The sequence below is a fragment of the Chelonoidis abingdonii genome, chromosome 8 (genome assembly GCF_003597395.2).
Source record: "Chelonoidis abingdonii isolate Lonesome George chromosome 8, CheloAbing_2.0, whole genome shotgun sequence".
Classification (NCBI taxonomy): Eukaryota; Metazoa; Chordata; order Testudines; family Testudinidae; genus Chelonoidis; species Chelonoidis abingdonii.
Genome location: NC_133776.1, coordinates 52198113 through 52224941, shown reverse-complemented (window position 1 = coordinate 52224941; position 26829 = coordinate 52198113). Strand labels below are relative to the sequence as shown.

The following is a 26829-nucleotide window of genomic DNA, read 5'->3' as shown; positions in this document are numbered from 1 at the left end:
GGCCTCCATATGTTCAAGTCTTAGGACTCCTTCACAACCAATTTCAGCTGCCATCATGGCATGGAGGGCTCCACAGGTTTTAAGTCAGATGAGATAGGTTTACTTGGCACTGAAGGAAGGGTGCTTTAATAAAGCACTAGAATGTCTTCCAGAGGTTTCACAACCCCGACCTGTTTCTGGACACCTCCAAATTAAAAGACTCATTGCAGTGAATTATAGCACATGACAGTGGAAGCTTTCAATTCTTCCTAGCAGCAAGCGACAGAGCTTTTCCAAAGCACTGTCACTTTGTTGAGGGCAGCAGACGACAATTCTTTTGTTAAGGTATCACACCTGACTTTATTGCACCCAGCAACTAACTTCACTAACAAGAATGAGGGTTAGGGTAATTTAGGGTTGTATATTTTAGACTATCCAAGGAGCGATGCTCCTTTTCACCAAACATGTATACATCTAAATAAGCCAGAGAATATCAACCTCCTTTTCTTTAATATGCCATTTTAGAGTGGGCAATACCAAAAGGCACACTGTAGTTTATCATAAAGAGGAAACAAATATGGCACACTATTTATACTTACTAAATCTGTTTATTTAGCAGTAGCCAAGTAATGCATTTAAATATTAGCTATATGTTGCTTGCCTGAAGTTGTCTGCAAACTGCTGACAGGAAGGCAGAAAAGAAAAAAACTGTAGGAATTTAAGACTATATGCAAGTTTCTTGTGCCCATTATGTCCAATGTTAGTGAAAATGAAATCACACCTTACTAGTATGTAGAAGAGCTTTACATAGCTCAGCACTACTGTGCTCTTCAGCGTCCATGAGGTTTTACATACGATGGATTAGTTTGGAAAGTCTGTTTGAAATTCAGCTCCAAGGTTTGGCTTTTGTGTTGCTCTAGGAGACCAGAGAGCCATAAGAGTGTGACATTATGATAAAGGTGTTTTAAGAAGTCCCCAGCAATATTACAAGTATCATCTCCAGGTTAGTTTTTAGAAGTCTGCAGGGAAAGGGGTCCTAAATTACCATTCTAACAGGCAGAATTTTCAGGGCAGACATGTCTTACTCAAAAGACTTTACACATTATACAGTAAAATGGCTCCTCTGGAATATAAAATTGATATTTCAACATTCAAAATGTTTATGACTGGTTTGTATATTAAATGACACTTGGTCCCGACTTGAGAAAATTCTGAGATCTGGAATGTAACAATGAACGTTACCACCATTTGTTTTTGTTTCATGTGCCCAAAACAAACACTTACAAACATTTCAAAAAAAAAAAAAAAAAAAAAAAAAAAAAAAAAAAAAATCAAGCTGCCTCACCTGTTCAGAAGCATGTCTCAGAAAAAAACAGCAACTGCTTCCAGCTGTCTGCTCTCGATGTTGTCTGTTATTTGATATATTTTGAGTGTTTCATAGAAGACTAAAACCCATCTCCTATAAGCTGTTTTCATCCCATCTTTCCACTTCTCTATGGCACTTTCAATACATAGATTAGTAATTATTCATAGCACCTTGGCTCAAGCCCTAAGACATCAGGCAACATTCCAGGCTGCTGAGCCTATGACAATGCAGAACTACCCAAAAAGCTGGCTACTGCACTTACACATGCAAGGACAGCAAATTATATTAAATGCAAAGCATAGGCCAAAATGCAGCTCAACCAAAGGGCTTCACAGTTGCTTCTGCTGGTTATTAGAACATTCTTTTAGAGATTACATGCTGCGTCAGCTACAGCATGGGTTTGCCAACACATTATTGAAAACAAATTATACTTTGCATTGAAGCAAAAGTCAATCAGGCTTAGAGTAATCAAATCAATATCGCTGAAGCTTTACAGTCTATAATTTTATCTAATGGATCAAAATACTAGTATTACATTTAAGTCTTATATTGTTACAAAATATCAGTCTTGAATTACTTTATTATAGGAGAAGTTATAGAAAGGCACAGAGCAGAGGTAGGATAGACTTTTAAACAAAATGAATTCTGAAAGGAGAATGAGCATCTACTCATTAAGGAGTGCAAATACGACTAAACTCCCTTCCCTCCTCCTCAGAATAATTAAAAAAAAACTTACACAAGTTGAAAGAATTGCTGAGTAACACACAACTGTACAGGCACTTCAAGTGATACAGTTAAGGCCTTGATGGTCTAAGAAGTCGTCTTTTATTCATCTACCCTGATATTCTGAATTGCTGCTATATCTTATGTAGGACCAAACTACCCCCTCGCCCCCACCCCAGTCCTGCCCTGCCCTCAGATTTAAAGCTTTACTTTATTTGGTGAAAAGGTGTAGGGCAGAAGGGCAAGACTGGTTCCTTGAGCTGTTCTTTGAAGCCATTGCATTACAAAGCGTCTGGCAAGTCAGACAACAGAAATAGCAAAGATTTAAAATGGACTCCCAGACAATGCTGCACAGTCTGTTGAGCTGTGTTAGAATGTCTTGAGGTAAAGTCAGGTTCTTTCTGGTTCAGTCTTGCTGCTCATAATAGCTCATTGGGATTATAGTAGGCTCTGTCCCAAGTTAGCACAAAGCTTTCTACTGAAGCACATGACAGTCTTTGGCAATTTAAGGCTACCGCAGCATCTCAGTAATTTTCTTTTTTTGGTGTTTGGAATGTAAAGTGTCTAAGCCTATACTGTAAAGCTCCGGTTGGCAAAGGTATAGGAGCTTTGGTGTTGCATGGCACTTCTAGGGAGACCAGTTAGTTTTCGAATTTGGCGTAAGGGTTCTCTTCCTTAAACAAGCCTGAAAAGAAAAAAGCTCCAGTCAGAGTAATACGCTTCAGGATTGAAGGGAGGTGGGGGTGGGAGAAGAGTAGACAAGTTGAGTGCACTCTGATCTTAGAAATAAATCAAGCATTTCTTCACTCAGTACCAAGTCTGCTTTTGGTCCCTTCTGCAAGTGTTATGACTCAGTACAGTTTCCCTCCCATCTTTAAAGGCTTAGAGCCCCCAAAGATATTTAGAAGCCTAACTCCCATTGATTTCAATGGAAATTGGGTGTGTAAATACCTCTGAGCATGACTGTATGGGCTTGATTTTCAAAAGGGACCCAATTATTTGCACTGCAAATGCTGTCATTTAGTTATACAATTGCGCTCGCAAATCAGGTAGACGCTGAAAACTTATACTCAAAACAACGGACACTGCATTTAAGAATTTCTGCCCTGCAAGTCTAACAAAACCCTATTCCACACTAAGATGTTTGCATAAAGCAGTGGCAAGTTTCTCCATAAAACAAAAAAAGAGAAAGGTCAGTCATGTATAGGCTCTTTCCTCTTTGAAGGATGTTTAAGAAAACTAGAAGTCCAAGCATAGGGCCGATCAAAGTGTTTTTTGGTAAAGGTTGGAATTAAAGGAAGAAGTGTGTTCTGAATGAGAGGTCTGGCTAAATGAAAGCTGCAGTAATTCTCCTCACCCCACTTTCCTGAAAGATGAAAAAGGAAAAGCCTGCACACAAGCTCTGCATTGTTTCGTTCCAGCTGTCTATGAAAGGTTGTCACCAGCTCTACCACAGCCCCTTCCCAAAGGCTGAGGTCAGGCTGCTGTGCCCACAAGGCTCCTTTCTCCAAAGCAGCCAGCACCAGCTCCTCACCATCCCTACTCATAGAAAAAGAGTGCACGGACCACTGAGTGTAACAGGAGAGAGCTGCTCACATCCTGGAAGTTGTGCAGTAGGGCTTTGGACCAGGCCAGAGCACGAAGACAACATAGATTTCCTCATGGCAACAGCTACTGGCTAAGCAGAGCCTTCCGGTTCCTCCTCTTCCCCAAAAGCACAAGGCCCAGCAGCCCCATCAACTCTTCCCTCATTCCACAAGAGGAATGGGAACAGCAGGCAAGAGGACTTTGTACAAGACAGTTTAAGTCCTCAGATCCACAGAGTTCATCCTCTACAGCAGCCAACATCAGCTACAAGTAAAGGCAAGCCAAGGCCTTCCAGCCTTCTCTATGTGGCTGCACTAAGAGGGACTCGCCCAGGGCAGGGCTTTCCCTGCCCACCCCACCCCAGAAGGGCAGCAGCTTGAACATCAGGCTGTGAAGGCAACTCTGAAACATGGACTCAAGGTATTTGTTTACCCTGCTGCCATTGGCTGCTGCTCCCTCAACTGCCCAACCTCACTCTCTCAGATTATGGCCCTCACCCTTCTCTCACCTCCTTTCACCCACTCCAGGATCTATTCCCTCACTTCAGCCCCAAGGAACCCCTCCAAGGAAGGAATAAGGGTTTACAGACACACGGCACAAGAGAATGAAAGGGATGAGAACCTGATGTCACCTGCTCCCTTTGGGCCAGGCTGTGAGCCACATACTCTCACGTACTCGCATGAGCATTCTGCCTGGAGTCAATCAGCTGAAATCTCAGTCTCTGCTAAACCCACTGCACACCTCACACAGTGGCCAAAGATGACCACTGAATAAATTCTCCCACATGCAGCCAGTTCCCCCGACAGCCCCCAACCTCACTGCTCCTGAGGTGATGAATCTGACCCTACAGGATTATTGTGGAGTAAGGTGCCACTTCTTGAAGAAAGAGTATCTGGCCCATTGGCTGGACAGGTTGTACCCTTTGGCTTGTATTATTTTTAATCACACATCCTGCCCATAATCTCAGAGATTCCGCCTCACCTTTGTTTTGGTAGATTTTAGTTAAACCCCAGGAAAGCAGAAAAAGCAACATACAGAACAAGCTGACCTGCATTCCCATCTGGCATTGTGGAAGCATCTTCTGCCTCTATTAAGTTTAAGTGAAATCTCATGAAAAATAACAATTTGGTTTAATGTAATGAACAGGTGACTATTAAGCTGCATGACTTATTATGCAGTTTCTGCCTCCTTCCTACTCACTCGTAGGTCACCCAAACAGGTGGTACTGGGTGTCAGACCAAATACAAAACTAGACACTATAGTAATTGTTGTGTTCCTCCCTAAAATGCAGCTAATCATTTGGTGGTAGGGAAGACAATGGTTTGTTTTAGTCTTCCCCACTAGTCATGCAGTCAATGTTTTGTTTATAGCAAGGTATCGTAAGTAGTTTAGTGCAATACATAGATTTGAAGAATCACTTGAAAAAGAAAGTCATTTGTGAACTTATGAATTTTTACCATATTTTTTCCGGATTTCATCATGTCGAGATTTCATCTCAGCTCTCCTACAAAAAAAAAAAAAAATTAAATAAGAGACTTTTTTTTTTAAAGTGTAAGCTAATTAAGTTATCTGTCTCTTCCTATACTTTTTCCTCCAAAGTACCCGTTTCTGCAGCCAACATACATAGGGTTAGACGGTTACCAGTCTGCATACAGATTGTGTTTCCCTGCTCCCTAAAGGCCTTCATGAGGAAAAAAAATGCATCAAATGCAGCAACCCAGGACTCAAGAGGAAACCTATCAGAAATAGTTACAGTACAAACAGATTATAAAAAACTGTTAAAGGAACTAAGTATGCAGTGTTGTTGCAGCCATTGGTCCCAGGAATTAGGAAGACAAGGTGGGTGAGGTAGTATCTTTTATTGGATCAACTTCTGTTCGAGACACAAATCTGTGTAAGCTCAAAAGGTTCTGTCTCAAACAGAAGTTGGTCCAATAAAAGATATTACCTCATCTACCTTGTCTCTAAAAGGAAGTAACAGTTTCACGTTCCAATGAGTTAGTATGTCAAGTCAATGTTTTCAAATCTTCCCAAGTTTATGTATCTTGACAACATCCTTTTAATTTAACAAGTTTAACTAGTCACTTATGGAAACAGTCTCCAGAGATGCTTGATCATATTACATTAAGATTAAAGCATTAGCCAGAAGAACAGAAGGACCTCGCTAATGAAATTTACACACAAAATACACAGAATTTTTTTAATCCAGTTGCATAGATTGGTGGTTGGAAGTAAAGTCATATGTCCCTTTGAGACCTGGCACCAGGAAGCATTTTTAGGTTCTCCAATGGCTAAGTACTCCCACTGCTGTCACCAAAGAAGCCCCTCATCTTATGTCTGTGGGGGTGTTGAGTTTGAGTCTGGATGGGGATACCTAGGACTGTATGTGATGGTACATTACCAACTACCCCATGTTATTAGGAGACCAGTAAATATACAGTAGATTAATATTTTACAATTTTAGCAAGACTGAACTATAGCATCCTACTTCTCCAATATCAAGACAGAGGTGTGATTGATCTGTTTACAGAAAAGTTATTTTAACCAGAAGATGATCCATTTCTGCCTTCCCCATCTCATTACCTCACATTGGGTACTCACCTCTCTTCTTGCCGTACTCTCCTCTGTTCCCTCTCTCTGGCAGCTCTTTCATCGTCTTTGTCTGGCCTGACAGGAATAATAGAGTGTCTTAAACAACCATCAACAGGCTCTGTTTGGCATTCACCAGGTTTTGGGCATCTAATTAAGTTTTGTAACTTTCTAAAAGTGCTGTATAGTAGGGATTAGAGACTTTCAGATACTTGCTTTTTGCTCTTCTTTTTTCTGCAACAGCAGTAGCAGCAGATGCAGAGAGCAACAAGGACCACTCCTCCTACCACAGACATTGTGATGATCAAGGCTTCGAAGTTCACTGAGAGTCAAACAAAACATTTATAAGTACAAAAGCAAAGGAAGATGTTAAGAAAGTGAATTACAATCTTGAGGCCTTTGAGTTATGACACAGAAGCCATTGTTTTCGGGAAGCTTAGTAGCATTTAAAAGTCAGAAATATTAGCTTGACTCATTTATTTCAATTTTTTTTTTGTTTTCTCCTGTAGAAAGCAGTACAGATATTACAGTCAACTACAATCATCCCAAGCTGGAAGGCTACCAGAGTAGAGGGATGTTATACAATTAACTGATGCATAACTTAGGGTTGCCAACCCTCCAGGATTGTCCTGGCATCTCCAGGAATTAAGATTAATCTTTAGTTGAAGATTATATCATCCAACAAAACCTCCAGGAATATGGCCAACCAAAACTGGCAACCCTAGCATAACTGTACACTGTAGATCAGGGGTTGGCAATCTTTCAGAAGTGGTGTGCCGAATCTTCATTTATTCACTCTAATTTAAGGTTTCGTGAACCAGTAATAGATTTTAACATTTTTAGAAGGTCTCTTTCTAGAAGTCTATAATATATAACTAAACTATTGTTGTATGTAAAGTAAATAAGACTTAAAATGTTTAAGAAGCTTAATTTAAAATTAAATTAAAATGCAGAGCTCCCTGGACTCGTGGCCAGGACCCAGGCAGCGTGAGTGCCACTGAAAATCAACTTGCCTACCCCTGCTGTAGATACTAGCTATTACTGTACCTATCAAGAACTTACAAGGACACCGATGTGTTCTGAGATGTCAGACAATGGTTCCTGTGGAAATCATTATCAGCTAGTTGGTATGCTTGTAGGGTGAGGCAATTTAAATATAACTTGATATCGAAGTCATTGATGTTGCTATAACCTACTTGAAAAATTGCAATAGCACAAATTTCAAAGTTAGAATTTATAGCTAAATTATAAAAGCTGTTTTAAGCAGTCTTATTTCAGGTAGGGTGTCTTATTTAAGACATTCTGTAAGCAGACAAATCAACACTGAAACGGTTTTATTCATAACCTCTTACAAATATCAAAAATGGCCTGATAACTCACTATAGACCATTACCACTTCAATAAGAACACTGAGGAGAACATGACCAGAAATGGAGGAACCTTGACTCACAGTTCAATTACTGCAGGTAGAAACCCACTTGCAGAATAACTTCCTGGACAAGTTCAAGAGTAAGTGTTGATTTCTCTGTCAGTGTAAACCACCACCTTCTGTGGCTAGCACTGTTAGCTACTCTTGAGCTGAGATAGACAGAAGCCCCTCCCCCCCCCCCATACAGATTTAATTTCTCAGAACTACAATTAATAGAGCCACTCTCCATTTTACTGAAGGTAATCATCTTTATATAGATTCCTATTCTTGGAGAGGCAAGGAGGAAGGGAGAGGGAGCAATTAAAAAGAAAAAAGAAAGGCAAAGATTTCAAGTTTTGCCCACCAATCACCCAGCCCTGTTAGGTGATGAAATCTCAGGAATTTAACCAACCCCTTCAAAAACCAAGGAAGTCACTTTGTCCCCCTCCCAGTTTGGATTTCTCATCTCCTCTGCACCCTTATTTCTGCTGTCCTTTCTCCCCACATCCTGGTTTTTTGACAAGGCCTCTAATCTCCCAGTTCCTCATCTTTCTCCTACTACAGTGACCACATAGCAGCAATAGCAAACTAGCTGTGGAAGGTGTTCCCCTCACTTGTCAGTCAATGTTAATCCTGCAGTTGGCCAGTGTCAAGGTTCCTTCCCACTCTGAACTCTAGGGTACAGATGTAGGGACCTGCATGAGAACCTCTAAGCTTAATTACCAGATTAGATCTGATTTTACTGCCACCACCCAAATCCTTTAAGAGTTATTTGGGAAACTCAGTCTGGGGGGAAGGTAGACAATCTCCCTCCTAGTAGCCTTGAGAGACTTCTCCACCAAGTTCCTGGTGAACACAGATCCAAACCCTTGGATCTTAAAACAAGGAGAAAATTAACCATTTCCCCTCCTTCACTCCTCCACCAATTCCTGGTAACTGCAAATCGAACACCCTTGGATCTTAAATCAAGAAGAAAAAAAAAAAAATCAATCAGGTTCTTAAAAAGAGGGCTTACAATTAAAGAAAGATAAAAAGCACCTCTGTAAAATTAGGATGGAAAATAACTTCACAGGGTAATCAGATTCATAGAGCCCAGAGGAACCCCCTCTAGCCTTAGGTTCAAAGTTACAGCAAACAAAGGTAAATCCTCTTTGCAAAAGGAACATTTACAAGTTGAGAAAACAAAGATAAAACTAACACACCTTGCCTGGCTGTTACTTACAAGTTTGAAATATGAGAGACTGGTTCAGAAAGATTTGGAGAACATGGATTGATGTCTGGTCCCTCTTAGTCCCAAGAGCGAACAACCCCAAAAAGAAAGAGCACACAAACAAAAGCCTTCCCCCCACCAAGATTTGAAAGTATCTTGACCCTTAGTCCTTTCGGTCAGGTGTCAGCCAGGTTACCTGAGCTTCTTACCCCTTTACAGGTAAAAGGATTTTGGTGTCTCTGGCCAGGAGGGATTATACATTATTGTACACAGGAAGGCTGTTCCCTTCCCTTTATAGTTATGACAGCCAGGAAGTGGGAAGACCCTCCTCACTTCCACACAGAGCATTTATCAATTCACATCAGCTAACTTTCAGGCTAAATAAAATGGTCACAGCAGCAAAGTTTCCAAACTTTTTAGCAGCAAAGCAAGATTCCCGCCCCCCCCTTCATTCCTGATTTGCATGGCACTCCTTTAGTCAGCCTGCAGTGTCCTTTTGAGATACTGCCTAATCAGATCTGCTTGAACAGTTGCATTTGGGTGGTGGGGTCTTCCACAAATGTAAGTAGCAAGTCTCGAGGAATTCATTGGTTCTGGTTGCAAGAAAGATTTTCCAGATCTCTATCATCCTGTCAGCTGCTCAAGGCAAATATACCTAGCTGGAAAGCTCAGACTAATTGTTTAGATATGATTTTTCGAAACTGGAATTTCATTAGCAGACTAAATCATTTAATGCAAGGGTTCTCAATTTCTCTTTCTGAGTCTCCCCCAAACATGCTAAAAAAAACAACTCCATGGTCCACCTGTGCCACAACTGGTTTTCTGCTTATAAAAGCCAGGGCTTGCATTAAAGGCAAACAGTGCAATTGCCACAGGGCCCCCCACGAAGCAAAGTTGCTCAGTCTTTGGCTTCAGCCCCCAGTGGCAGGGCTCAGGGCCATGGGCTTCAGCTCCATGCAGTGCGGCTATAGCTTTCCGCCCTGGGACCCAGTGAGTTGAACACTGGCCCTGATTGGCAGACCCCCAGGGGGCCCTTGAACAGGTTTCTGGCGGACCCCAGACCGCTGGTTGAGAACCATTGATTTCATGTTTCAATTAAATATCCCTCAAGATGAATTTAGCAGAAATATCCTTTTATTTTTTCTTCAGGCTAATTTCTTACTCATAGTCTTCCCAAGAACTCTGGACAATGCCATTTCAGAGATGGGCCAAGGAGACAGCGTACCACAAGCTGGCATTGAGCTCCAACATGCAAGCCCAGATCGGAGGTCCATTCTCTCACCTTTAAGTGTATTACATAAAACAGGAGTAGATTTCAGTGGCAGAGCTTTTGGACCTAGCTGAAATTGAAACACCTGCATGAAATTCACCCCTGCTCAGAACTCCTCAAAAGTTAGTATCAGTCACTGTTTGCCGGGCTCTGCCCTCATCGCCTTTTATTATACCCTCAAAGTTTGTAAGCCAGTGCTCGAGATGTTATGGTTGTGATTCCATATCTGTATCAGGGAGAAAAGAGTCAATTTGCCTTCATTTTTCTACTCTGTGCTGTAAGGTTTTACTGTTTAACTATCCCCATCAGGAGTAAATGGAATTGGATGTATCACACCTACTCTGAAACTGCCGAAGATCAGAGCTGTACAAATCAGACTCAGGAAGGGACACAATGTTTTGTCCCTTAATGCAAGTGATTAGAAGGTAGGGAACACCCTCTTAGAATTTAGGAATATTGTATGTACATTTCTTTATTAGGATTCCCCCTGTGCTTAGCATTTTAGCCATGGCCAAGACAGACCCCTCCCACAAGGCTGGTGACAACAGAAACCATTACACAACAAATGAGCACTATGTTCTAAAGCAGCAAACAACATCTAACAAGGCACTTCAGTTCCTTCAAGGAAGTTTAATGTAACAGCAAATAGCTCTTTATGTAACCACTACTAAAACTTTTATAAGCCTTTGCCTTTATTAGACATGAGACTCAGAGAGCAAACCTAGATCAGCCACATTTGGGTTCACTGGGCAATGCATCTGTGTCTTTCTCCTCAAGACTGCTGCATGTGTGTAACTTCATTTATAGACTCAAGGCCAGAAGGGACTATTATGATCATCTAGTCTGCCCAGCATAGCACAGGCCAGAGAATTTCACTCCGTAATTCCTCCATCTAACTCAATAGATAGTTGAACTAGAGTATCTTTTAGACAGCTATCCAGGCTCATTTTAAAGAATGAATTCTGCTGTGACCTTTAATGAAGAGATCTCTACCATATACTATGACACAAAAGGGAAGAAAATCCATTCTTAAAGCTTGTACAGCTCCAGATACCTGAAGATGTGCCACATCATTCCCTTGGTTAAACAGGCCAGCCCAGTGCATAAAGGGCAGGAAGAAGGGCCTGCACCCACAGGAATGAGAGGCTGAAATACTGTGAATCCCATATCAGACATGTATAGTGGTTCAGGTAATATCTTTTACTGGACCAACTTCTAGAACAAGTTCTCTTTCACCAACAGAATATGGTCTTGTTCAGCCACAAGTTACTGGGCTAAATGGGCATGAAGTTCTATGACTAGTGCTATACAGGAGGTCAAACCAGATACTAGTAAATGTCTTTTCTGGCTTTAAAAAAATAAAAAAAATGTAAGTATGAATGGTGACATACCATCTGTGACAAAGTTCCTCCTCTACCTTGGTGGGTCCTGCGCTTATTGGCGGATTTGTTCACCTCAGTGATCTTCCCCTCTTGTGGAACCCACAGTCTGGGTCAGCTCCTCCTGTGTCTGATCAGGAGTTGGGAGGTTTGGGGGGAACCCGGGCCCGCCCTCTACTCCGGGTTCCAGCCCAGGGCCCTGTGGATCGCAGCTGTCTATAGTGCCTCCTGTAACAGCTGCATGACAGCTACAACTCCCTGGGCTACTTCCCCATGGCCTCCTCCAAACACCTTCTTTATCCTCACCACAGGACCTTCCTCCTGGTGTCTGATAACGCTTGTCCTCCTCAATCCTCCAGCAGTACACTCTCTCACTCTCAGCTCCTTGCCTTCTTGCTCCCAGCTCCTCACACACACTCCTTCTCCTCTGGCTCCTCCCTGCCTGACTGGAGTGAGCTCCTTTTTAAACCCAAGTGCCCTGATTAGCCTGCCTTGATTGGCTGCAGGTGTTCTAATTAAGGTAGCTATCTCTACTGCCTTCTAGAAAGATCTTAATTGGCTCCAGGTGCCTTGATTAACCTGGAGCAACTGCCATTTGGTTACCAGGGTACTAGGGATTTGTTTAGCCTGGGGCTAACATACCTGTTTCTCAGTACTTTACTGAAGCCATCTGGCCTTGCTCCATCACACATCTATCTTGCAATATTAGCCATATGTCACTTTTCTGCTCTTCACCATGCAAGAGGACAACGTGGCCCCTGTTCCCAGCTTCTAGCCTGTGGACCACCCGTAGTATATCAAGCATTTGCTGATGTTCTACAGAGACCTGGTTCGTCTCGTTGCCAGCCCCTAAACCACATGAAGGTGCTACTATCACATTAAAGGCTTTCCAAATACTACTTTTCTATGTAAGTAAGTAGTCACAAGAGTTATTTTATTGACAGCAGAAAAGGAGGTGGTCCAGAAGACACTGCATTAAGATGTAGTATTTGAGAATGCTTGATATAGTTAGGATCTCTGTTAAAACATAGTGGCATCACACTAGAGAAATGTGGGGGAAGTTCCTTCTCTTACATCTCATAACAAGCAACAAAGGCTGTTGAATTGATAAAGTGCCACCCCTTTTTAATTACTGTACATTTTCCACAAAATCACTGAAGTAAAATCCACTTACCCCAGCAGACTCCCCAGCGTGCAGAACTCAACTCACAGAGAGAGCGAGGAGGGAGAAGGTTTTTAACTGGATAATCCATGCATTTCTTGTTGCTGCTGCACCAGAGACACTGAAAGAGAAGCAAAGCAAGTGAGATGGAAGGGCAAGATTATTTGAGTGCAATGATACTATTAGGTAGCAAAGGCTATTCAAGCTAAGACCATTGTAAAGAGCCAGGCAAGTTTACAAACTACAATGGATGACATGCCTTACCATATTCCAATATATTCCAGGGCACAGGGCTGATGAGAGTAATCTGTATTTGACTACAGATAGTTAAGTGTAAGGTTACGTTGTGCTGTGGGTATACAGAATAGCAGATTCCTGAGGCATGGTGAAAGCTCAATATCTGCACTTTTGAAAAAGAAGAAGTTTGCAAGTGTTGAGTGTCATGCTCTGCTGCTGATGTTTGTTAGTATGAAAGTGTGCCTCAACTAAGGCTGTCCAGAAACAAACTTTGTAAATAGCTATGGGTTTATAATAGTTACAGTACATCTTTGTAAGATAAAAGGCTAAAATATGCTTCATATATGAAGGTTGTTGAATAAATGAGAGGAAACTTTGTAAACAAATGGAACTGTCACTCTAAGTCAGGACTTAGACTTAGTTTGGCAAGTCAACTTTTAATATGTAACATTTGTACTTGTCATCCCAAAGCAAATACAAGTGAAAGTGAGCCACTGATTTTCATACCAAACATAAGAGTGTTACAAAGCATTTTCCCTGGAGTCCATGGGGAATGTTATCATTAGAAGCCTTAAAATGCAAATAATCACAGTCAACAGTAGACAGGTAATGCAAAGGCTTTCTGGACTACAAGGCTAAATAGTTTCATGAGCAAAGCATTCAATAACGGTTACAGAACCAGGGAAATGGGAAAGGTTAGTGTCCACTCTAGCTAATTTTTCTTTGATCAGATTCAGTGTCTTCACATACAGTACTTCCCCTCAACTATCAGAGGATTAGGGGGAAGTAGTTTTTTAATTTTCTGTGCCAGGACTGCTCTTTGAAGCAGAAGTTTGTGGCAGTTGCTGTTGGAGATGCTGAAGCAAAGTGGAAGATTTACAAGTTGTTTTTTAAAAGGACAAAAAAAAAAAAAGCCTCAGAGTCGCTCACACTACCTCATAAAATGGGAGCCATATGCTCAGGATTACAGCAGCTCCACACAAGAAAGGAATCGGCACTACGGGACAGAGCAATCATGGTACAGTGAACAAAGAGCATGCTGCAATGCATTCAGAAACCTGGAGATTAAGTAATGGGCTGTAATACTGGTTTAATTTCGGTTGTTGGGTTTAGTAGGTGGGTGGTGGTGGTTTGTGCTATACATGAAGTCAGACTAAAGATCTGATAGTCCTTTCTGGCTTTAAACTCAATGACTAAGTGCTCCTTATTTATCTACAGCTTTGGGGGATTCTGTTAATTAAGATGTGCACATACCTAGAGTAACTGTGTGATCTTAGTATAACATACATCCTCCCTTCCCCTGCATCCTTTACCCACCATTGTTGCATCTTGTCTTGTATTTAGATGAGCACTTTGGCAAAGAACTTGCCTTTTTTGTTTGTTGAGGTGAAGTCCTAAGTGTGCTGGATTCTTAACATTTATAGTGCAAGATAAACCAAATGAGCCAATGTAGCTGTGCCACCTATGCTTCTGGCCTATGGTAGCACTAGTATACTAGCAAAAACAACTATAAGACTTGGTCTGAGCTAATGTGGTTATGCTGGTAGTTTGAACTCTCGTGAAACAGGAAGCATGTGAGTGGACAGTGTTTTACAGGTGCTTTGGAGAGGGAAGGGGATGTGTGATTGTCCTCTTTTCCCCTGGCCCCAATGGAAAGCACAACTCTGAAGAGTGACTAGAAGTGGCATCATGGAGTTCCATGTTTTCTGCAGCGTAGACAAGGCCTAAAATGACACAGTTTCAAAGTCATCTGGAGCTATAGCATAGCCAGATCTTTGTCTGAGAAACTTTTTTAGAACCAGTTCAGTTAAACCTTTAACTGAAGGTAGAATTTAACCCTACAACTGCAACAAGTTTGTTGACATTAAGACCAAGGTTTGAAAAGTTTCTTCAGCTACCAGTCACACCAGTACCTCCACCACCTCTACCCAAGACTACACCTATTTATATGGTTTGATGGGGGAATGGAGGATATGGGAATCAAGTCTGTCCTGCCATCTACCTATTAAATCTAACCCAGATGTCATTCCAAAACACCCAGTCAGTAAATTCTGGGCACCAACTGGTATCTTCTCATATAGGAGCTAGCCAGTTGTACAATGCTTTCATAATTCCCCCTGTAGAGAAAAAAAAATACTGTGTTCAAGATAATTAACTATCATGTGTTCATGTTCAGTCTTACAATCCTAGAACAATGGGCAATACAGTTAGACTTGAGCACTCACAAGACTATCATCTGATTTGAGGCTGCTATGAGAAGCGTATCACATGAGAAGTTTAAGGCAAAGCTTATCAAAGATTTTATTACTAATATCAGGAAATACTCAGGCACAGTGATGCAGGTTAGAATTACTGACCTCTCACATAGCTTTCATTTTAACTGATGTTTCTTGCTTTACCAGATATAATTAGTGATGGAAATTGATTATAGAGCTGCATCAGGACTGGACTGTGACAGCAGAGTAAATTTTTCCAGCAGGTAACTGCATTGTAAAGAAGCTCTAAAGCTGATTTCCAGTATAATCTAGAGGAGTTGATTTTTATTGTTCTTTTAGGCAATGCAAGTATCGACATTGTTATACCCAGTATTATCCAAAGCTTCTTGGGATATAGTATTTTGAGGTTGATTTCCCACAATATCCTCAGCTCAGAAGCTGGGTTACATCAGAGATGCAGTTTATTGGGCAGAGCATGAGGAACAACTGACGCACAACACTTTTTTTTTTTGGGGGTGGGGGGGAGAAAAGTCTCGTCATTACTGTTTCAGTGACCTCTTAGGGTCTGTCTACAGTGCAACTGGGAGGCATGACGGCAGCATATGTAGTCATACCTCCCTAGCTTCGATTGAGCTAGCTTGCTATGAAGTCACAACAGAACAGGTGGTGGTGTGGGCTAGTCACCTGACCACCCAAATATATAATCAAGGTCACAGGTGGGCTTGTGTCTAGTCTACGCCACTGTGCCTTCACTGCTATTTTTTAGTGAATTAGCCTGATGAAACCTAGGATAGGAACACCTACAGGTGCTCTCATCACACCTCCTGACTGCAGTGTAGCCAGACCCTTAGCTGTTCATAAAGGAAGCACAACTCCTTCCAGAAAGAGGTAAAGGATTTAAATTAATCATATATTATATTCTTCAGAACACGGAAGCCACAGAATGGCAGAGTATTTCTGGTAAATCTCTGTAATCCAGAGGTGACGTTTAGAATAGTCTGCCTTTCATGAAAGCCAGGGGCAAAACCCCAGAAGCAACTAGACGTTCTTCTTGAAAGAAATTCAACATAATTGTCTCCCAGAGCACAGCTGAGTGGAACCCATATATGCTGACCCAGTCATCTGCTAGGGATATTAACCTTTGTCACCTGCAGGTCAGGTGACTGGAGTCGGAAATAGAATTGAGTTTCTTCCTATCACTCTTCTGTCACCCCTTTATCAGAGGAGTTCTCTTCTGGTGGGGGACCTTCCCTCTGTTTCCATCAAGTTACCTTAAGTCAACTAAAATTGGTACTGGGCAAAACATGCTATATGTTGCACACAACAAGGACTCTTCAGAGGTGTGACAAGCTTTCAACAGCAATTGAAGATGTTGGAAGGACTTCACAGGCTAGGGACACTACTGTTGCAGTCTCAGTAGAAGTCTAGCTTGATGTAACTAAATAACCAGAGCCACATAAAAACAAAGCGAAGACAGTGCAAAGAAGCCATGGTAATTTTCCATGATCTCCACTGATGCCACAAAGGTTCTAGGCTAAATCTATATTATGGAAGAAACAGAAACAGGGCTGATGGATTGTAATCCTGAACTCTTTATTATAAAAAAGGATTAACAGATCTAGATTTCTATTCCTATTCAAAGTTTGTAAAAAAGGTTATGTCAGTTTATTGGATCAAAAAAAGAGCAGATTGTGTAAGTAGTGAAAGACATAATAGCTTTGAATTCAAAGCTATTCTTTTATTAAGACCTACAATTCCTGCACAGTCAGCTCAGCATCAATTGAGCATATTTTGAATACATAGGTTTGGCTTGGTTGGAACTTTGTAATAGACTAGATGCTGGGGGGGATGAGGGGCGAAAATCAAGCATTAGAGTTTCAAGAGAAGATACAAGAGAGCGGAAGGCCCAGTTAGACTAAGGACTCAACTGTATTCTACTCAGAAATGTCCCAAATGGAAAGCTTGCAATGTACCTTTCTAGACATGAGGAATAAACTTGTTTTTGTGTTTACTGTTTCATTTCATAGAACACTGGAGGCTCTCTCAATTTCTCACTCTCCCCTAGTTAGGGAAGGTTACAACTCTGAACTTGCAGCTCAGAACTGACTGATAAGGGACAACTTCATACCTATAAATGTATGGTTTTCCCTAGCCTTCTCTCTTAGGGCCACTAAGTTTCACCTATCTGCACCAACATCCACCTTCATCAGATGAGCAGGTACAAATTCAGAGGCATGTGATCTCTGAGTTTCCCAGCAAGCCAATTTAAAAATCAGAGCCCTGACAGTAGACAGTTAAGAGAAAAACTCACAATGTCATGAGAAGTCGTTTCAGGCGGAGGTCATCAAGGCCCACAGTCACTTTTAGGCCTTTCACAATTTGTAAGCTTTGCTTCAGTAAGACTACCTCTATACTTGAATTAAAGAGCCAAAACTTTGGATTCTTCCTACCTTTAGAGCCAAACCTCCAAAACTGAGGTGTTTGATAACTTCCCCTACCCCCATCTGAATTCCACTTGAGTCTAGGAGTGCTAGAGGAGATACTCTATTTCCAGCATATCCTCAGATTGAGAGACCAGATCACAACAATTCACTCAGTCCACTGGAGAAGTGAGGCAATTTAGCCAGCACCCACACAGTGGCAAAAGGAAAAGCAGGACTCCAAACAGTCCCCCAAAATACTGGAGGGGAGCAGCAGGTCATCCAAACAAGGCATGTGGCAGAGATCATCAGAACCTGAAGGGGAAGACCTTTCCAAAGGTTTAGAGTCAACATTTAAAAACCAAACCACCACCACAGGTGCTTAGCACTTGCAGCTCCCTTTGTAGTCAGCTGGCATAGTGGCTGCTCCCCACTTTAAAATGCCAAGACAGATTTTTTTCAGATGCTTCACAAAACTCTGAACCTTTGGCAAGTTGAAACAGCAATTTCACTTACATAAAAGAAGTAGATATGTTTTTCTGCTACTTACTGAGACATTTTTCAGGCACTCTTCACAAGTTTTGTTTGTATATTGAAGACAAGCTGTGGAGAGGAAAAAGAGCCACATCAGTATTTAGCTGGGCCCATACAAACAACAACATTTTGAAAACAAACAATGCATGAACATTTAACTTTGCTGTATCCTCGCAGCCAGGCTGTACACATATAGTTATTATGAAAAGTCTCTTCTATGCAGGCTTATTCTAGGCTGTTTAATGTTTAACTATGAAAACATGCAAGCTCCTATAGATTTAGTCCAATGTTTTCAGTTAATGTTTTATTACTTAATTGTTGGGGAAGCAGGTTATTCCAGGTCCCAATTATCAGATTTGCGATTAAATAAGTTTTAAAAAGAACTCTACCAATTTTGCTCAGTCTCCCATTTGCAGTGACCCTCTTGATGAAAAAAGCAACAACTGAGCTGGTCTTCCTCTTGGTATGTGAGTAATCCCAAGCAGGAGGCTCAGAAACATTCGTTGCAGTTTTTAGTTTTCTTCAAATCCAAGCATGCAAAATCCTTCACACAGCAACAGATCATGGTTTCTGACAAACACTCTTTACTACACTCTGTTAATATTAAAGCCCTGTTCACGATAATCATGTTCTTTTATCTATAAAGGACAAAACCAAACATAACTAAGGTGAAAATATGGAGAGAGCATGAATTGTTTCCTGGCTATTATACACTCAGAGTATATTGTCCCTGAACTGAAGGGGCTTGTATACTTTATTGGTACAATACCTCAGTGGTTTTAGGAAGTTATAAAAAGGTTTATATGTTTTTGTCATCCTTTAGAAACTTAAACATGCGATATCTGCAGATTTTAATTTACGGAATGCATGTGTGTCTTTGAAACACTGATTTTTCTTCCATATAACTTTGAGGAGCTTATGGACAAGTTAACACTACAGATCCTTCCCTCACATTGTAAACATGAAAATGGATGCAGTGATATGCCAAAAGCAAGGAGGGTCCAACAGTGTCTGGTTTTTAAATATCACAAATTAAAATACAGACAGTTTGGTATATAAAGTATCCATAAGCCTACATTTTAAAATGCCCATTTAAATCAAAGAGGAGGAAGAAAAATAGCCCAGACGTTAAGAACCATGTTTGCTGCGTTTACATATAATTTTGGTAGCCTTGCAACAAATGCTTGCTCTAGATTAGATTAATTAAAAAAAAATCAAATTCTGAATACTTGTTAACTTTTTCTTTATACATAAAGTTCTAAACATTAAATATTTCACTTTGCTCAGTCAGAATTATGTCATCCCCTACAAATGTTACCATTAGTGGGCTGAGCAATAGGTGTTCTCCTTTACAATGTACGTTAATTTTTTCTTATAAAAACAAGTCATGTAGACACAGGACTCTCAAAAGATGAAAAGTTGTCAGATGTTATGATTCCTTGGACCTGTGGGCTGGCTGGCCTCTGCCCCTGCCCCTGCCCCTCCATTTAGCCCCTCTGTTGCACTCTTCTAGAAATGAGGCACAGACTTCTATGCCTTAATTTAAACACAATAATTCATGCCCTACTCTTTCAGTCTCCCTGAGAGCCCAGGTCCATTTCCTTAGTGTGACAGCAAGTAGAGATGACCCATGCTTGTTGATGGCTGGGGGAGGTGGGGAGGGGAAAGAGTGAGGGCAGCCAGCTTCAGCAGTGTTACTGAGCATGCTCAGTCCATGTGAGCATGCTCAATACAAGCCAAGCAGCAAATCTGGAGGGGGCACATGACCCCACATGCCCCACCCTCCACACATCGCCTCTGGTTCCCAGATGAAGTCCAGCTCAGTCTCAGTTGTAAACTGAAATTATTTCTGTCCAAGAGATTAGGAGCCACAGCAGGACCCTTTAAACAGACCACAGAAATGGGTACAGGGTGCTGACTCTCGGAGGGGGTCAGGGCTCGGGTTTGGGGTGCAGGAGCAGGCTCAGGGCTGGGGTGTGGCCCTACCTCCGGCAGCTCCCGGTCAGTGGTGCAGCTCGGCTGTGCTAAGGCAGGTCCCTCCCTACCCCGGCCTCACGCCACTCCCGGAAGGGGCCCCAGTGGCCCCTAGGGGGAAAGAGGAGCCCCCGTGGCTCCGTGCGCTGCCCCCTCTGCAAGCACAGTCCTTGCAGCTCCCATTGGCCACAGCTCCCTGTTCCCGACCAATGGAAGCTGCAGGGGCAGTGCTTTCAGGCAGGAGTCCCCTGGAGCCATGCTGGCCACTTCTGGGAGCAGCCTGGGTCCAGGGCAAGCAGGAAGCCTGCCTTAGTGGCAGCCCCACTGCACCGCCAGAGATCACAATTGACTGGGAGATCCTCTAGGATCACGAGTGACTAGTCGATCGACCAGTTGGTGACTGCTGTCCTAGAGGATGCCAATTCCTCCATATTATGGAGCCGCAATAACTATTCTAGTGAAGGTTGATTATGCATTACGTGCAGTGATGAGCTGCCAAAATATTAACAGGTTCCCTCTTCCTCACCTCACGAGGGTGTCATGCCCCCTCCCAAGGGATCATGCCCCATCCAACCCCCCATGTTCCTTGACACACACCCCCGGCTGGGACCCCTGACCCATCCTCCCCCCTTCCCTGTCCCCTGACTGCCCCTTGCTGCCCCATCCAACCACTCTTCTTGGTCTTGATGGCCCCCCCGCACTCCTGCCCCATCCAACCATCCCTTCTCTCTGTCCCTAACTGCCCCCACCACCTCATTCAACCCCTGCTCCTTCCTGACTGCCTCCTGGGACCCTTGCCCCCATTCAATCCCCCTGTTCCCTGTCCTCTGACTGCCCCCTGACCCTTATCCACCTCCCCACCCACAACCCACTGAACACCCCCTCCCTGCCTCCTTACCACACTGTCTGGTGCCAGGACCAGAGCTGCTTGGCCAGCACCGGGACCGGCGCCGTGGGGCTCTGAGCTGGGCCAAGCTGGAGCTGCTCGGCCAGGACTAGCCCGAGCCAGGGGTGCTCGGCCAGGACTGGTCTGGGACACTCGGCCGGGGCCAAGTGGAGCCGGACTGGGCCACGCGCACTGTCTCCCCCCCCCACCCGGCTTACCTGCCTCCTCTTTGTTTCAGGCTTCCCACGAACATTTGATTCGCGGGAAGCAGGGGAGGGGGAGGAGGAGGAGGAGGGTGGAGCGTTCAGGGGAAAGGGGGAGGTGAGCTGGGGCCGGGTGGACAGCTACCCCAGCCTTTGTTAAATTTAAAAGCTTTTTAGAACCGGTTGTCCTGAAACAACCGGTTCTAAAAAGGCTTCTAAATTTAATAACCGGTTCCTGCGAACCGCTGCGAACTGGCTGGAGCTCACCACTGATTACGTGTATGTATTTAAAATGTGAACTCCTCATTATGTCTGTAAAGACATACTTTGGGAGCACAGAGAATTGAGAAGCCAGCGTGAAGCCATGCTTGTGAAGGAACCTTTCATTCAAAATGTTCAGAAAACACATTGGAATCACTAATGAGAAAGTCATCACTCCTCTGACCTATAAGGTGAAAGACTCCTTACTGCCTTCTGAGAATAAGACTTCTCTCAGTTGGAAGTTAAGAGTTTTAACTCATCTGTATGCACTGACAGAAACCTCAAAGAGGGAAGGAGTACAGCAGTATGGCCAGCCTTGCAAAGATGAGGTGGCAGCTGGGAACTAGCTAGGCAACAGCATCAGGAAGCTAGGTCACACTTAAATTCATACCATGTGAGTCAATTGCTACCTCTAGGGTAGTGGTTCTCAACCTGCAGCCCAATCAGCACACAGCTGCAGTCCATGTGATATCCTCAGGGCCATACAGGTAGTACTCAATGTGGCTCACTATGGTAAATAGGTTGAGAACCACTGCTCTAGACAGTATATCTATGCTGCAATAAAAGACCTAAAGTACATTCACAGCTGACTCAGGCTCCCAAGACTTGGGCTGTGGGGGCTATAAAATTGCAATGTAGACATACAGGCTCAGGCTGAAGACCAGGCTGAGAGATCCTGTAAAGGAGTGGGCCTCAAAGCCCAGGTTCCTGCCCAAGCCTGAATGCCTACATTGTTATTTTAAGCCCCACAACCCAAACCAGCTGACTCGGGTTCTGAGACTTCGTGCTGTGCGGTTTTTATTGCAGTGTAAACATATCGTAGGCATCTGACTCTTGTAATAACACTTATAGTTGAGTGAAAATAGTTAATAGACAAGTAATGAGATACTAATAAGAGATTATAAAACACTGATATCAATACAAATTCACAATGATCATTATTTAGAGCAGACAGGTTTAAACCATTTGCTTGACACTGTAAAATTCAGACAATATTCTGTGACAAGTAGCATTTTAAACAAAAATCTGTTTTCCAAGAGGTTTCTGCAGCAATGATCTAAAGCAGGGGAGTCAAACCTATGGTGTGTAGGTGAGATTCACCCCACTGGACACATTTATGCGCCCCAGATGGTTTATTCAGGTTGTGCAGAAAGGCAGAGTTTTGCTCTTCATTGTAAATGAAAGCTAAGTTTCTAACTCTGACAGTAAGAAAGAAAAGTTTTCAAATGTAACCCAAGTCTGAGATGGCAGGGAGCTTGAAATAATGTCTCTGAGCTGCGAACTCCTCCTGCTATTAATCTCACTGGAATGTCAACCAGACAGTCTGCTATGACAAGCAAGCTATTGGACAGCTGGAGGAACATGCAGAGAGGACCGACAATCCCTTCAAATGCTATTAAGAGGGAAAACTTATGGGACTTAACATGTCACAGATGAGGATAGACAGAAATGGTGGAGCCTTGTGCATGCCATAAGTCATGTCTGACACCCAGGAAGAATTCAGAAGGGTCAACTCTCAAGCCTAACGCTACCTTACACATTGTTAGCTATTTAATTTTTAATCGTGGTATTAAATAGGATAGGGAAAAAAGAGAGAGAGCCCACAAATGGAATGGGAGGCTTCTGCAGGGAAGGAAATGCAGAAGAAAGTAGGAGACCAAAAAAAAAAATATGGGAAGTGGGAAACATAACAGAAATAGCTACAGTTCTAAAAGAAACACACTTTCCCCCAAAGATGCTATGTGAAACTTAACAGGATCCTCAGATGGTAAGTCAGCATAGCTCCACTGATATCAGCGGAACAGCCCTTACTAAACTGGTCCTCAGCTAATATTCATTTATACAACAGGCTATATTCCACCTGACCTTTGTCCAAACTGCACGGGCATCAGGAGAGACTCTATGTAGATTGCAGAAAGTACATCAGCTCCAGTTTATCTCCAGTCCCGAGACCATGATTGCAAACAGAATTTGTCCCTTTCCAAAAGCAAGACAGCTGATTAACAGATTGCTCAACAAGGGTACTGTTGATCTTCAGTGCCAGCATCCCACTTATGACATGGTGGACTGGATCCTCAGCTGATATCAGTCAGCGCTTCAGTTGAAATACACCAATTTACACCAGTGGGAGATCTGGCCCTGTATCTTGGTTACCTCTGAATCCATGGTCCACCATCTTTTCTGATCAGTATACTTGCTGCTGGCTCAGTAAATAAAATAAATCTTCTAAATGACAGGTTTCCCCAAAAGTCACTATTAACATTCAATAGTCTCTTGGTTACCTTAGTGTGCTATAGCGCCATGTTTCCTCCCTTCAACCAGAACAGAGCATTAGAAGTACAGGAGACAAGACCTCTTTAAGAACCCACTTCACTAGAATGCTATCTTCAAACTTATCTGCCTCCTCCATCTAGTAAGCTTCAGAAAGATTATTTCCTTTTCAAACAGATTTTGAAGAGCGTTTTTAATTACTGAATGTTTGTGGAGTAGTTGAGAAGGCTGCCCTCTCCCAATTTTAAAATATCAACAGTACCCCATTTTGGGGGCACACTATTTTTCTTGATAAGATTTTAGTGAAATTATTGAGCATTTAATCAATGGTCTGTGGAAGATGATGCACTACGCATTAAAATACTTGAAAATATCTTTTGTAGACCAGAAAAGAGAATGGTAGTTGTTCACAAGAACATTTTTAGTAATGGTTTTCCATTAGCTAAGATGCAGTTGATCAGTTGTGTTTTCATTTACAGCAGAGATCAGTCATGTGATTAAGGAGCAGAGTTGTGGTTTCTTTTAGGTTTATATCCTCAAGGTACAGCCCTTGAAGACAGTCAGCATTCTATAAACTTAGGTAAGATGTAGAGTGGTGTGTAAACATATCTCTATTTTAGAAGTCAGACTCTGCACTCCTAAACTAAATCTGAAGCAGAGACTTTATAAACTACTAATATTCACTGTCATTACTATCCAAGCTGAAAGAGTCGAGGAACAGCCACTCTACACCCCTAAAAACAGTTACAAATGTTGGGGACAGAAGAGAAATCTCACGGGACTTTTTAAACTATATAAATAGTGTTAGCATAAAAGTACAGTAAATTTGTGATTCAGTCCAAGATCAGTTAATTCAAGCCACCACTATGTTCCTGCTGTTTAGGAAGTCCCAATTTCTAAGGTCTTCTGACTTTCCAGTCCTTGAATTGTTCAATTTTGATTCAACAATAATGCAGCTTTAGAACAGTTAATTCAAGCAACAAGCTGATATGCAGCAAATATAAAATTGGTCAAGTTTAAAGTCTGAATTAAGCTACATTTGCTCTTCTGCTGCTTTCTACCAGCTTGTCAGATACTTTGTATGACACAGCTTATTGAACAAACAAAGATACTGCTAACAAATGTAGCAGAATCACACAAATCTTCTGGGAGTGCCCTAATACAAGATAAAGACCTTTCAGCATTATGGTCTGTCTAGACTAGAAAAGAGGTCCTTTAAAAAAACTGAGGTAGCTAAAATGATTTGAAGTGCCTCTTAACACCGATGACCTCTCGCTCTCTCTCACTAGGATACAAGGCGGATAAAAATTGATGATTTTAGGGGGGGGAAATCAAATGATTGAATTTTTTCCCCTTTAAATAAGATTATTTTTATTTAAAATTTAATAACTTTTTCTTGTTAAAAATGAACCTGTTTAAAATTAAATCTGAATTTAACGAAAAATGCGCTAAGGCCTAAAATTATAATAAAACAAAACATTTAAATAAAAATAAATGTTGAATACCTGAGCCACTACCAAACACTGAGTTAACAATTGCTTCTCTGTGTAAAGAATCGGGAGAAAAACACCTCACTTTGGAGGGCAAGCTTTATAAATACGGCACAACAGGTCATGTTCTGTATTAAGGATTTGATCCTCTGGGGTTTCCAGGTGCTGTGCTACTAGGGGAAAGAGACTGAAATTCATCTCTCAGCAGTATCATCCACTGAGCCTGCCTGGATAGTCTCATACTCCTATTTTATAGCTTCTCTCTCCCTGAGCTCTGATTGGCCCAGTTCTGACATTATGAATAAAAGGGTAGAGTTATACATATTCATCATTTTCTAACCTAGTAACACATACAATTACAAAACTGAAAATATTAAACTATATAAACTCTTTAAATAAACGTGTATATTTATAGTGTACCCTTTTAGGTAGCAAAAAGATGTACCAAAAATAGCATAAAGGCTCTATTTAGTTGTAAGTCAATATATTTTAATGAATACACCAATCAATGAGAATGCATCTCTCTTTAGAATTAACTGAAATACAAATGGAAAAGTTGACTGAAATTGATTATTTAAATCTAGACTTTCCACTTGATTTAAAATCGACTTTATTTAAGTCAATCCACGCAGGTAGGAGGATAAAGAGGTACACTCTTAAAACACACCAGCTTAAACATCTTAAAATTCTAGTGTAGTGATGGCAAGGTGTAGTTTTTAACGTTAGATTGTCTACACTAAGAAAGAGTCTGTCCATACTAGGACATGCATTATTATTTAGTCAAGATGAACACTAGGTTCCTCTCTGGGATTCACACTGACAATTTAATAATTGCAGTTCTATTATCCAGTTCAGTTTTCATTTTGTTTTGAAAAGCATCTTTCACCCCTAATCTAGGCAGACCTTTAGTGAGTGCTAAGGACAGGGCCAGTGAAAGTGAGTCTTCACAGGCTAATCAGGAAGAGCCACCTCAATCCTTGGCCCAGCATTCACTGAACCCTTGAGAAAAGCCTACAATGTTTACTGCTGGTGCTACCGCCTCATACCGCCCCTCCCATCTTCTGCTTCTGTTCCTCCAGCTTGTGCAGCTGTTAAAATGCAGGGTGCAGGGCCAGGTTCTTTGTTATGTCACTTTGTTGAAGAATGAAGAAAAGCTGGTGTGACATAAAGCAAGGTAGTATGCTATTAGGAAGCTTGCTGCCAACCTGCTCTCTTCGCCTTCAGAAGAAACTCTGGGAAACAGTGACTATGAAAAGGACTTTGGGGGTCCTAGTAAATAATCAACTAAACATGAGGACCCAGTGCAACACTGTGGCCAAAACAGCTAATGATATCCTTGGATGTAACAAACAGGAATCTTGTGTGAAGTAAAGAGATTATTTTACCTCTGTATTTGGCATTGGTGCGACTGCTGCTGGAATACTGTGTCCAGTTCTGGTGCCAACAATTAAAGGCCTTGTCTACACCTACAGTTTTGCAGCGCTGGCCGTTACAGCTGTGGTCGTACAGCTGTGTATGGCCAGCGCTGCAGTGTGTCCACACTGACAGCGACCAGCGCTGCAGTGTGTCCACACTGACAGCGACCAGCGCTGCAGTGTGTCCACACTTGCACCAGTTGCAGCGCTGTTGTGAGTGGTGCATTGTGGGCAGCTATCCCACAGAGC

At 42.1% G+C, this 26829-nt stretch overlaps 2 protein-coding genes across 2 annotated transcripts in view; both read right to left on the bottom strand.

The window, feature by feature from the left end:
• Positions 1-26829, bottom strand: part of UBE2G2 (ubiquitin conjugating enzyme E2 G2) — a 127799-nt gene that overhangs the window by 81310 nt on the left and 19660 nt on the right. The window lies entirely within an intron of this gene.
• On the bottom strand, positions 1834-18148 carry PTTG1IP (PTTG1 interacting protein). The gene is made up of 6 exons (XM_032772473.2): positions 18097-18148; positions 12686-12794; positions 6461-6566; positions 6257-6322; positions 5113-5159; positions 1834-2753 (listed from the first exon to the last, which is right to left on the bottom strand). The coding sequence occupies exons 2-6, from the start codon at positions 12762-12764 to the stop codon at positions 2710-2712; spliced, it is 342 nt and encodes a 113-aa protein (XP_032628364.1). The 5' UTR covers positions 12765-12794; positions 18097-18148; the 3' UTR covers positions 1834-2709.

Excerpts from the sequence above, each read along its gene's own strand:
- PTTG1IP (XM_032772473.2), bottom strand. The coding sequence starts at position 12,764 with ATGGATTATCCAGTTAAAAACCTTCTCCCTCCTCGCTCTCTCTGTGAG. Across the intron at positions 6,567-12,685 it reads ACGCTGGGGAGTCTGCTGGG|TGAACTTCGAAGCCTTGATC; the intron begins GTAAGTGGATTT and ends TTTGACTCTCAG. Across the intron at positions 2,754-5,112 it reads TGAAATCCGGAAAAAATATG|GCTTGTTTAAGGAAGAGAAC; the intron begins GTAAAAATTCAT and ends TTTTCTTTTCAG.